This window comes from Trachemys scripta, unplaced genomic scaffold, assembly GCF_013100865.1.
Source record: "Trachemys scripta elegans isolate TJP31775 unplaced genomic scaffold, CAS_Tse_1.0 scaffold_31, whole genome shotgun sequence".
Classification (NCBI taxonomy): Eukaryota; Metazoa; Chordata; order Testudines; family Emydidae; genus Trachemys; species Trachemys scripta.
In genome coordinates this window covers 245,346-258,938 of record NW_023260517.1, presented here as the reverse complement: position 1 = coordinate 258,938, position 13,593 = coordinate 245,346, and the positions used below count along the sequence as shown (strand labels likewise).

The window sequence follows — 13,593 nt, the reverse complement described above, 5'->3', positions numbered from 1 at the left end:
CTGCCTGTGTCACTGTGCATCCACCGCACAGAGGTAGCTGCCTGAGTCCCCCAGCTGGGAGTCGGTGATGTGCAGGGAGCTGCGTTTCCCATTTTCCAGGCGCTCGCCTATGAATCGCCCCACAGTGACATTCTCATTGGAGCTCGCGGTCAGCAGGTGGGTCGGCCCTTGCCCAGGGAGCTGCTGGTACCACTGGAAGGCTTGGAAAGCGCTGGTGAAAGAGCAGGACATGGTGGAGACCTTCCCTTCCCCTGTAACCAGCGACTCGGGGCTCTGAACCACTTGAGCTTCGCAGCAGGAGACTGGAGGGAAACAAAATAATAGCAGTTAACGTGAAGAATATGAGAATGTCACATTGCCTGTTTATCTGTGCCTCTATCCATCCAGCCTTCTCTCTGCAGCCTCCGTCCATCCATCATTTTATTGTTCCAGCCCCAATATCTACATCTACATCTACGTGTCTATATATCGGTACAGATCGAAATAGATCTTTTCATCAACATCTATTTCTTTCTTTCTGTACTCTCCCCTAATCTTTATAAAGCAGGACAAGAAATGTTAACAAATAACTCCAAAACAATATTACTGTTCAAATAGATCCGAGGCTGTGAGATGTTCCATTGGAAGACTCTTCTCTCCTTACAGATGCAGTAGCTCATAGATAGACAGAGAGGTAAGAGATCTTGCCCATCACTGACGTCTAAGAATCTGCATCTTTTTGCCCTGTAGCAGGAGAGAATATTGTTTCACTCACAGAGAAAAGCAAAGGTGAGGAGAAGGCTCCACAGAGCAGCTCCACTCTCTGAGGCCATGGTGAGCTCCGTTTCTTCTCTCCCTTGAAGACGAATATACAGAAGCGGAGTCAATCCGAGAAAGGTCTGCAGGAGACCAGTGGAAACGAGAATTCTCCCTCCCCTCTGGTTACCGCCTTCTCAAGGGGAAGGATTCTTTGTCTACAGACCCTGCTGTTTCATTGTGTGCCCCGGGGAGGAACAGCAGCTCTGTGAACGGTGCTGGGCTGGGTCCAGCCCAGATCTCAAACTGGGGGAATCAGCCAGAGTTTGCAGGGGAGGTTGTGAGCACTCTAGCGCCATCTGCTGCCCTGGGACACAAGGGGGGTGGGAAGAAATTCTTTGCTTCAGGGGAATACTAGGTAGAAGGTCATGAGAATGATGCAGAGCAATCCATACACAGCTTCACTGCCCATTTACTCCAATGGATCACTGCCAATTTACAAGAGCTGAAGATCTGTCTCTTGAAAACTCAGAGAATTGGTAGGTAAAATCCCCTGGGAAGCTAATCTAGGTGGGCGGGAGGGAAGAATTCAGGAGAGTTGGCAATTTTTTAGAGAGAAATTATTAAGGGCACAGGAGCAAACTATCCCAATGTATAGGAAATTTAGGAAATATGGTAACAGGCCACCCTTGCTTAACCAGGAGGTTTTCAATGACCTGAAACTCAAAAAGAGAGAGAGAGAGAGAGAGAGAGAGAGGTAAAATAAACTAGATTAAATTGCAAAGGATGAATATTAAAAAACAACAACACAAGCATGTAGGGACTAAATTAGAAAGGCCAAGGCACAAAATGAGAATAAACTATGTAGGGTCATAAAGAGTAACAAAGTATTGTGGGAGAAAAACGAGTCCTCACTCTGAGTTTGGAGCCACAAGCCAGAGGCAGGTTTATTTCGAGCAATTGAAATACACATGGGAGAGTACACACAGGCAGGTCTCCAATAAACACACTGGGGCCTTAAACAGTTCTATTATTTCATTTTTGTTTTGGGATTATGGGGACCCTTCTATTTTCAATTCAGTTTATATTTCCCTGTCATTTGCAATTGCAACACTGTAACTGTGAAGCCTGCCTAAGGGTAGGCAGGGTAATTAATAGCTAAAATTAATGGGGATTGGGCATGCAGGATGGGATGTCAAAGCAGACTAAGAGAGTTAGGTGCCCAAATCCCTTTTAATTTCAATGGGATTTGATCATCCTTTGAAAATTCTAGTATCAATATAACTCTGGGAGTAATTTTTTTCAGTTCTGCCTAAACTCTTTTTATGGTACAGTGGTGTTTGCCCTTATTCAGAGGGGCCAGCATAGATTAAATCCATGCGCTGAGGGCTGAAGTAAGACTTAAATGGTGCATAGGCCTTTTTGCTGATCAAATGAACAATTGCAGCTGTGATTTTCAAATGATCCATGGGGAGTTGGGCATTTAAATCCCTCTTGAGTGTCAATAGAATGTGGGTGTAAACACCGTGAGGAGCCTGTGACAATTGCAGCCTTCACAACCAGGGATTTATTCAGCCGACTCGTAGATTTGTAAGGCCAGAAAGGACCATTATGCACATGTAGTCTGCTCTCCTGTATCACACAAGCCAGAGAATTTCGGGAGATGCTCCTTGAACCAATCCCATAATTTATGGTTCAGCTGTAGTAAATTTTTTTAGAAAGAGAAATCTAATCTGTGTTTGAACCATCCAAGTGATGAAGAATTCACCACCCCATTAGATAAATTGAAAATTTTTGCCTGTGTGATAAATGAGGGGGGTTAGGGGTAGCACCCTTGTGTAACTCCCCAGCCAATCAGTTAGTTATAGAATCCTCCTTAGCAACTGTACCTGAATTTCCTTACATGTAAAGGGTTAAGAGGTGAACTTAAAATGAGTTGGCACCTGACCAGGGGAACCAATAAGGAAGCTGTAGCCTTTCAAAAAAATGCTGGGTGTAGGGGTCTTTGCTTCTCTCGAGCAGAAGCAGACAGGATAGCGATATGCTGTAAGGTTTGGATCAGGTATAAAAATTATCAGCATGATATCTAGAAATACTCATTTGAAACCACAGGTATGTAAGTAGACCAGGAATGTCTAGTTAGATGTGATTAGATTTAATTCTTCCTCTGTGCTAACCCCCCCGTGCTTTTTTTTTGTTTGTTTGTTTTGTTTTTTTGTTTTTTTTGCTTGTAACCTTTAAGATGGACCCCAAGAAAGTCATTTCTGGTGTTCAATCCCTAAGAGCCTGAGTTTTCAGATGTGTTTTCTTTCTTTTGTCAATAAAATTTACCTTTTTTAAGACCATGATTAGATTTCTGTGTCTCGGGAGGTAAAGAGGCTGTGCATATGTTAATCAGCTGATACAACAGTTGAACTTCCCTTTTCTTTCTCAGGTGCCCCGAGGGAGGGCTGGAAAAGCCGAGAGGCCTCAGAAAAATCTTCCCAAGAGAGGTTTTTCTGGATTGGTAAACGGCAGTTTTCACTTAGGCGGTGGCAACATTAAAGGCCTCGAGTGGCCAGTATTAATTTTTGGAGTCCTTGCGGGCCCCACCTTCTGCACTCGAAGTGCAAATGGGGAATCAGCCTTGACAGCCTGAGTTTGTCCTGCTTCAGTTTCCAGCCACTGGATCTATTTCTGACTTTCTCTGCAAGATTAAAGACCCCTCTGCTACCAGAAATCTTCTCCCCATTAAGGTCCTTACGGCTTTTGGGTCTCATTCTGCTGTCTCTCCTTCCACCTCTCCCCTTTGTGGTGAATTTCTGAGCACAGTTGTGGTGCTGATTCCCAGAAGTCAGTTAGAGGTTTTCATCTCCAGGAACCCAGCTGCAGCAGTTCCCACTCCCCTCACACATGCACACACACACCTTCCCTGTATGTGATCTCCTTCTAACTTCGCATGTAGGAGTCAGTTTCTCAGGGAAGGAGAAAGCTGTAGGATTTTTGTGAAGGGCTCCCTGTTAATCACATCACCGTGTGTCTCTGGGGAAAGCACAGAAATACACGACTCAGTCCCTCAGATCCAAACCCGTGATCCTCAAACTGATGGAGCTTTCGGATTTCTTGAAGTCTGCAGAGCATCTCTCCCCAGCCTCATTCTTCTTTGATCCTGTGGAATATTAGAAAAGTAGGAAAACAAGCTTTTTCTGCCCGACGTTGTTTGTACCAATACACAGAATAATAGCTAGCGTCAGTTTCCTAAATGCAGTCCAGGGTCACAGACCCACCCGCCACGCCTGTCACTGCCGGCTGGGTCTGCGTTACAGCATCTTCCATGCTGGAGCGGGGCTGAAGGAGAGGTTAGTCGTAGAATGTTGCCATTGATTATCCTGATAACCTTCTTCTTCATTGTTACCTTGGATCAGGCATGATCCCTTATTGTTCTTTGCACAGCACCTACCTCTAGGTGGAAATCATAAGAATCAGCTGTACATGGGACGTTGCAGCTGATTATTGGCAAATATCTATTATTAATTATCATTATTTTTTATTTATTCCAACCCCATCATCAGTTTTACTCAGATTCCCAGTGATTTCCATTGGAACTTTTTATCCATAGAAGGAAGGGCCCAAGGACTGTGCAGGTTTGTTCATGGCCGATAGGTCCATCAATGGCTATTAGCCAGGATGGGCAGGGATGGTGTCCCTAGCATATGTGTCCCATAAACTGAGAATGGGCAACACGGGAAGGATCACTTGCTGATTACCTGTGTTGTCAGAAGCTACCGGTGTGGTGCTTCTGCTTTCTCCTGTTGATATCACTCGGCTGCGTGCGTGTGTTCCCTCTGTGTGCTGTCCCAGCTCTGCAGATAGCTGACACAGCAGACCCGACGAGAACCCCCAATGACCACAGAGTCTAGTAAGGTACAAAGGCACCTCGGCCAGGTTTATTGCGATCTCGGACACGATTGCAGTTCCCTGTAGGTTTCTGAGCCTAATTCAGGGCATACTATGAGAAAAGTGCCTCTTGGCAAGGACCCGGCTCAGTGGCGGGACTTTCCACTGCCTCCGTGGCCGGACAAAGACATCCACTCAGGGATGCATTCTTATACACAGATACAAACAAGTTACACATCACTCCTGACGTATTGAGGTGCAACCCCTCTATGCAGCAAGGTACAACCCCTCTACGTAGTAAGGTGCCGCCTTGCACCTTGTACCTGTTGGTTCGATCAAAACAACTCTATCCATCATTTTACCCTTTTGCCCCTGTCATTGGGATGGGTCGGTCTGTTCCCTGTTATCTGTGGAATGTTCCGGTATAGTGTATCTTGGTACCATGTTTATACTTTAACTATGCGAGGTGAATATATATTTATGCAACATCAGCCCTTTTCTTGCCAGCTTCTGTGAGCAGGGCCTGCCTCTTGCTCACAGCTTAGCTTTGCTTTATGTTAGCAAAGTCTTGACCATTACTTTAGTTTGGTTCAGGCCTCATACTGGGCCTTCATTAGGGCCTTCACTTACTACAACCTGTTCTGTTCATCCCCTCTGGGCACCTGGCATTGGCCACTCTCACAAGACAGGATACTGGGATAGATGGACCTTTGATCTGACCCAGTATGGCCGTTCTTATGGCTCTCAACCTTTCCAGATTACCTGTACCCCTGTCAGGAATGTGATTTGTCTTGCATACCCAAGTTACAACTCACCTAGTTGCTTAATGAATCAGAAATCAAAATACAAAAGTTTCACAGCCACCTTATTACTGAAAAAAATCTTACTTTTTATTTTGACCATCAAATAAATCAATTGGAATATAAATATCATATTTACATTTCAGTGTATAGTATATATACAGCAGTAGAAACAAGTCATTGTCCCTATGAAATAGTTTGTCCTGACTTTGCTAGTGCTTTTATGTAGCCCGCCCTGTTGTAAAACTAGGCAAATGTCTAGATGAGTTGATGTACCCCCGGAAGACCTGTGGGTTATAACTGCCTCAGATCCAGAACCAGTTAAGTGGGTCTCAAACTTTTTAACTGGTGACCCCTTTCACATTGCAAGCCTCTGAGTGTGACCCCTCTAATAAGTTAAACATACTGTTTAATATATTTAGCACCATTATAAATGCTGGAGTCAAGCGGGGTTTGGGGTGGGGGTTGACAGCTTGCAACACCCCATGTAATGACCTTGCGACCCCCTGAGGGGTCCCGACCCCCAGTTTGAGAACCCCTGCTCTAGTTCTTTTTTTAACCCTGCTATTGTCTTGGCCTTCACAATATCCTCTGGCAAGGAGTTCCACAGGTTGACTGTGCATTGTGTGAAGAAATACTTCCTTTTGTTTGTTTTAAACCTGCTGCGTATTCATTTCATTGGTTGGCCCCTGGTTCCTGTGTTATGAGAAGGAATAAATAACACGTTCTTAATTGCTTTCTCCATAGCAGTCATGATTGTATAGACCTCATATCCCCCCTTAATGGTCTCTTTTCCAAGCTGAAAAGTCCCAGTCTTAGTCATCTCTCCTAATATGGAAACCACTCTTTTAATGGAGGTGGTTTGGAGAGATTAGGAAGGAGTAATCTGACAGCACCACATCCGAGCCAGAATATGAGTTTCAACAAAACTCCCCAGGGACTCTGCTTCCAACCTCAGTGTGCACAACATTATCTGCAGCAGGGTTGGGAGGGTTTTTGTACGGATCTCCTATGTGGCTCTGTCACTGTGCTCTCTGCAAGGCGCAGTAATACAGAGCTGTGGAGTTGTCATCAGCCTGGGAAGAAAACCTCTGCTGGGCGAAATTTGCAGTGTGGCTTTGGCCGCTGTAGGACTTCGCTCCTCTATAGAGAATGTACTGTGGGGCTTGGTTCGGATACTGACGGTACCAGTAGAGATAGACATAGCTATCGGTGGTGGCGTAAGAACAGCTGAGTGTCACAGAACCTCCAACTGATCCAGACACTTCGGGTTCGTTGGATTTGACCGAGTCGCCAAGCGCAGAGCCTGAAAAAGGAGAAACACGTTCGAGGACATTTCATCTGTAGCTGAGTAGTGGAAATGATTCCACCTGCATTGCCATTTCAGGAAATTTAAAAGGCGTCTAAGGGATTTAGGCGCCTAACTCCATAGGAATTAATGGGTTGGGGTTTAGAGAAACTATTCGGATTAAGGCGAGGGTATGAACAAAGGTTTAGGGTTATGGTGAGGGTGAACTGTCAGGTTGTAGCATTCGCGTTTTGGTTACAGCCTAGGGTACGGGTTACAGTTCAGGGTCCGGGTTCGGTATAGGGTTAGGTGGTTGATGGTTATTGAGTGTCTCATTTCCTTGGGCTTCTTTGAAATCCCAGCCCAGTTACCTAGGAGACTGAAGATCCAAATTCGGAGAAGAAAACACGTCTCCATAGTATCTTCTCTAGCGACCCAGCTTCAAACACCCAGCTCCTGCCGCTGCCTTAGAGGAATATAAACCACCCGTCTGTCAGGGCAGCTACAACCCTGGAAGATTCGTTAGAAACGAGCTCGGAGGAAAAGGGGACGTCTGGGGAACTCATCGGAGATCCAGGAAACGCAGTGGATTGAGGTCAGACAGCAGCTGACATATCAGTGTGCTTCGGGGGGGGAGAGGTTTGTGGGAAAGGGTCTGCTCTGAGACACAGAGATCTGCTCCGCCCGCCACAGATTGTGTGTGACGATGGGTAATCTTCTATGCCTCTTCAGTTTCCCTAGTTGTAAAAAAAAAAAAGGTGGTGGGGGAGGAGGGTCCCATCTTCTATAGGGACTGTCGAGATTTCTTGACGCACTCATGTATCATTGGGATTGGGCATGAATGTGTTTATCAGCAATCAATGTCAGGGTCTATCATAAAAATAAATGTAATGGGATCAGGCACCCAACACCGTTAACCTCCTTTAAAATGCCGAGCCAGAACTCCTGAAATAATATTTGAAATTATTTTCCTCTTTCCTCTGCTGCCTTTGCCGTCAGCCTCAGTTGATGCTGAGACCCATAGAGCACGGAAGGGTTTCAAAAGACAACCTATGCATCCGATGAAGTGGGTTGTAGCCCATGAAATCTTATGCTCAAATAAATTTGTTAGTCTTTAAGGGTATGTCTACACTACGGGATTAATCCGAATTTACAGAATTCGAATTTTGGGAACAGATTGTATGAAGTCAAATGTATGCGGCCACACTAAGCGCATTAATTCGGCAGTGTGCGTCCATGTACCAGGGCTAGCATTGATTTCTGGAGCATTGCACTGTGGGTAGTTATCCCATAGCTATCCCATAGTTCTCGCAGTCTCTCCTGCCCATTGGAATTCTGGGTTAAGATCCCAGTGCCTGATGGGGCAAAAAACATTGTCGCAGGTGGTTCTGGGGACAGCCTCACCCCTCCCTCCATGAAAGCAATGGCAGACAACCATTTTGTGCCTTTTTTCCTGGGTGAACACTGCAGACTCCATACCACGGCAAGCATGGAGCCCGCTCAGCTCAAGACAGCAGTCATGAACATTGTAAACACCTCGCGTGTTCTCGTGCAGTTTATACTGAGCCAGGATCAGAAAAATGAGGCGAGGAGGAGGCAGCGATGGCAGTGCGGCGACAAGAGTGATGAGGACATGGACACAGAATTCTCTCAAACCACGGGCCCCGGTGCTTTGGAGATCATGTTGTTAATGGGGCAGGTTCTATCCATGGAACGCCGGTTCTGGGCAAGGGAAACAAGCACAGACTGGTGGAACCGCATAGTATTACAGGTGTGGGACGATTCCCAGTGGCTGCGAAACTTTTGCATGTGTAAGGGCACTTTCATGGAACTTTGTGACTAGCTGTCCCCTGCCCTGAAGCGCCAGAATACAAAGATGAGAGCAGCCCTCACAGTTGAGAAGCAAGTGGCGATAGCCCTGTGGAAGCTTGCAATGCCAGACAGCTACCAGTCAGTCAGGAATCAATTTGGAGTGGGCAAATCTACTGTGGGGGCTGCTGTGATGCAAGTAGCCAAAGCAATCACAGAGCTGCTGGTACCAAAGGTAGTGACTCTGGGAAATGTGCAGGTCATAGTGGATGGCTTTGATGCAATGGGATTCCCTAACTGTGGTGGGGTGATAGATGGAACCCATATCCCTATCTTGGCACTGGAGCACCAGGGTACCCAGTACATAAACCGCAAGGGGTACTTTTCAATAGTGCTGCAAGCACTGGTGGATCACAAGGGACGTTTCACCAACATCAACGTGGGCTGGCTGGGAAGAGTTCATGACGCTCGCGTCTTCAGGAACACTACTCTGTTTAAAGGGCTGCAGCAAGGGACTTACTTCCCGGACCAGAAAATAACCATTGGGGATGTTGAAATGCCAATAGTTATTCTTGGGGACCCAGCCTACCCTTAATGCCATGGCTCATGAAGCCATACACAGGCAGCCTGGACAGGAGTCAGGAGCTGTTCAACTACAGGCTGAGCAAGTGCAGAATGGTGGTAGAATGTGCATTTGGCCATTTAAAAGGTCACTGGCGATCGTTACTGACTCGCTCAGACCTCAGCCAAACCAATCTCCCCATTGTTATTTCTGCTTGCTGTGTGCTCCACAATCTCTGTGAAAGTAAGGGGGAGACCTTTATGGCGGAGTGGGAGGCTGAGGCAAATCGCCTGGCTGCTGATTACATGCAGCCAGACACCAGGGCGATTAGAAGAGCACACCAGGAAGTGCTGTGCATCAGAGAAGCTTTGAAAACCAGTTTAATGACTGGCCAGGCTACAGTGTGAAATATCTGTTTGTTTCTCCTTCATGAAAACCCGCCCCCTTTATTGACTCATTCTCTGTAAGGAACCCACCCTCCCCCTTCCCCCAGCTTGCTTTCAAACCAAATAAAGTCACTATTGTTTAAAAATAATTTATTCTTTATTAGTAGATTATAAAAAGAGGGAGGGAACCCGGGTGGGGTTTGGGAGGAGGATCGGCGGGAAGGAAAAGGCCACTAAAAAAAGGTTAAAAAAATGACAGCCTTTTGCTTGGGCTGTCCACTGGGGTGGAATGGGAAGGTGTACGGAGCCCCCCCCCCCCGCGTTCTTACACGTCTGGGTGAGGAGGCTATGGAACATGGTGAGGGGGGAGAGGGGTTATACAGGGGCTGTAGCGGCACTCTGTTATCCTGCTGCCATTCCTGAAGCTCCACCAGACGCCGGAGCATGTCTGTTTGCTCACGCAGCACCCCCAGCATTGCATCCTGCCTCCTCTGATTTTCCTGCCACCACCTCTCATCTCGAGCGTCTATCCTCTCTTCATGTTGGTCCTTCCTGTCCTCACGTTGGTCCCTCATGTCCTCCCGTTGGTCCCTCATGTCCTCATGTTGGTCCCTCATGTCCTCACGTTGGTCCCTCCTGTCACGTTCACTGGCTTCTTTCCTATACATTGAAACCGTGTCCTTCCACTCACTCAGATGAGGTCTGTCACTGCGGGTGGATTCCATGATTTCTGCGAACATATCGTCTCGCGTCTTCTTTTTGCGACGCCTTATCTGTGATAGCCTTTGGGACGCAGGAGGGAGGCTTGAAGAATTTGCAGCTGCTGGAGGGAGGGAAAAAAGGAGAGAATTTTTTAAAAAGATACATTTTGCAGAACAATGCTTATACTCTTTTACGGTGACCAACACTATTCACATTACATAGCACATGTGATTTCTGTGCAAGGTCGCATTTTGCCTCTTAATATTGAGTGCCTGTGACTTTGCTGCTAGAGATCACAGACTCAGGTCCGGGCAACAGAATTCAGCTTGCATGTGGCCATGGTAAGCCATTGTCTTTCGGCTTCTGTGCCCTCCTTTCCCACATACCAAGCAAAGCCTGTTGAGTGCTGCGGTTTTCCTGTTAACCTTCAGCAGCAGAAAACAAACTAAGACCCCCCGCCATCCAATTATCTGGATGATTGCTTTATCCCTCCCCCTACCGTGTGGCAGGTATCAGGGAAGATCCCTGCAGGAACCAAACTAACACCCCACTCGCCCGCCATGAATTCTCTGGGATGATCGCTTTACCCCTCCCCCCAACGCATGGCTGGTATCAGGGAAGATCCCTGCTAGCCAAACGCGAAAATCTCTGGGCCAATTCCCGCCCCCCCACGCGCTTGGAGTATGGAAGGATAGTTAAAAGCGATAGTTCCTATTTTAGGGAGAAACCAGGAATTTTATTTAGCAATGAGGGAAGCAACAGGATTATTGGCTGAAGGTGTTAAACTGTCCCAGATCCCTCCCTGAAAAGTCGAGGGGGGTGGATCTGAATCCAATGCCCAAACCCAGAGGAAATGAGGGGAGGGGAGTGGTGTTTGCTTCCTATTTCTCTGTGAAACAGTCTGTTTCCTGGCTCTTCTCCCACTCCAGTTTTCAAAAAGTTTTGTTTGTAGCTGTGACTATCTCTATGCAATAGATAAAATGTTTAGACATGAAATTGACTTCTTTGCCTCCCCAGGGAATCAGAGGGACTTACTTGTATAAGAAGCTGGGCGAACAGACAGGCTGAGCGACAGACAGAGAGAGTTGGATGGATGGTTGTTGATTTCAGTGGAGCTGAAACGCTTCACAGCAGCTGAGAACCCGGCACGATAGAGGTAGACCAGAGTTGCCGTGATGGGGCAGAGATCAGAACTTGGCCCAGTGTCTTTTACAGCATGTTTCCAGCTGCAGGAAATCCTGGTACAATTTTCCAAGATTTGTGGGGTGATTTGTTTTATCGACAACAAATATTTTCATAGAAAGGTTGTAAATTCTCATGAATATAACTGAGATAATAACGCATCGGGCTTGGTTTGCACAGCATGGTGGGTATAACACTACACAGGGGTAGAAAGGGAAAGATCCTCCCAGACATGGGAAGAGCAGAAGGAACTGAACTTGGCAGAGAAGTTTCATAAAAAGGGTCAAGTAGAAAAACAGTCTCTGAGACCCTGGGTGTGTGGGAGCTCCTCGATCACTTCTTGTATTGCCGGAGACGCAGCTTTGCCCCAGTGTGGGTCTCAGAGCACAGTAATACACGGCGCTGTCTTGGAGCGACACAGCCTCGATCTTCAAGGGAACCGTCTTATTATGATCGAACAGAACTGTTGAGAATTTTCCAGAGGTGAACGTGTTCTTCTCAGCAGGAGATTTATAGGCTGTCAGTATATGCTGGGGTGGTTGGTTCGGATACTGGCGGTACCAGAAGAGATACGGGCCGCTAGAAGTGGTGGTGAAATTACAATGTAATAATACACCGTGTCCCTCTGAGACTGTCCCCTCCAGAGGAGACTGAAACACAGAATCACCTTGAACAAAATCTGTAAAGGGAACAAAAGTTAATTAAAGAACTTTCCTTTTTCTTTCTACTATGTCTCTAATTTCAATAACATTTGATATAAAAACTGGTTTCCATTGTTAAACGAAGTATTGTGTTCCAAGAGGGCAAAGATTTCCTACAGAAAATTTGGATGAATTTTGTTGTGCTAGTTCAAATATTCTGTTTTTCTTAAATATTTTGTGTGCCCATGAGGAACTGGGTGCCTCACTCTCTTAAGTCTTTTGAAATCCTCCACTGTCATAATATGCGTCTGACGAAGTGGGTATTTACTCACGAAAGCTTATGCTCCAATGTCTGTCAGTCTATAAGGTGACAAAGGACTCCTTCTCGCTTTTGTCATAATAGGAATTCTGTAGGTCTTACGTTTTATAAAACCTTAAATATATATAAATTCAGCCAAACTAAACATTTCTCACCTAAGTAATCAAGCAGAAAATAGAGCGGTAGAGCCAAGCAGTAAAGCATTTTGCAGCATAAGGTTATCTTCGCTCTTTTTCTGGGAGTTTTTAGTTAATTTAAAGTTCTTCCTCCTTGTTTTATAAACTGTTAGTTCCGGATTTCAAACTTAGATTTGCTCCTTCTGTGACCTCCTCCTCTCATCCCCGCCCCTCTTATGATGCTGAAGTCACAAGGGAACTTCTCAGTTTCTGACTCAGCTATTGTTATAGAAATATCTAATGTAATGTGAAATGTCACCATGTGTGAGTCAGGGGCGCCCACTAGTGGATGTAAGAAACCATGCAATAAAATACCAAAACCCAGCAAGAAAGCCATTTCAGAAACCTTTCTGAGACCACAAAATCTTATTTTTAAATGGAATTTATCATGTTGCTGTAGTTCAACCACAAAGGATGGGCTTCAAGTAGGAGTCGCTGAATGACATTCTCTCACCTGTGTTATACAGGAGAGCAGACTTCAAGGTCAAAATGGTCCCCCCTGCGTTTAAAATCCGTGTGTTTATCGATGTGGTATTTAGCTGCTTTAGACATCTGCTTTAAACAGATGATTCCTACCAGCCAGTCCTGATTACGCGCTTTGGACAAAGTGTTGGTTTATCGCTTCTTCACAGACAATCATCTCGCTGTTCCTCTCCACACAGAACGCACCTGCTGTGAGATCAGGGTTATGATTCATTATTGACAACACAGCCCCTGTCCTGGACCGGACCCCTTTATGCTAAGCATTCTGCGTTATTTAAGTGTATTCTAGGAGGGCTGGGCTTAGAGCAGAGCCTCATTGTGACAGGCGCTGTACATTGCATGGATTCCAGGTGCCCCTAGGAGACCTAGTCTTAGAGCAGGACTCCGTTGTGATAGGCACTGTGCAAACACAGAATTATAAACGGATCATCCCTGTCCTAAAGACTTCTCACCTGTCTGGATGAATTGTCGTTGCTGTGTTCGTTGGCAGGTAATTGTAATCATCCTGACATAAGTACACCTTGTGCAGTTAATTGTCAGTGGCCTTCACGCAGGGAGCATTATAACTCACTCCCTGCGACTTCACCGCCGTCTTAGGGGATTTCCTGATTATTGGGCCTGAAGGGATTCCCCA

The 13,593-nt window shown here is 46.1% G+C and overlaps 1 gene segment (V, D, J or C); it reads right to left on the bottom strand.

The window, feature by feature from the left end:
* Positions 1-9: 9 nt before the first annotated feature.
* LOC117870529 lies at positions 10-980 on the bottom strand. The segment is given in 2 exon segments: positions 10-302; positions 755-980. Coding segments are annotated over 2 exon segments (351 nt in total).
* Positions 981-13,593: the final 12,613 nt, after the last annotated feature.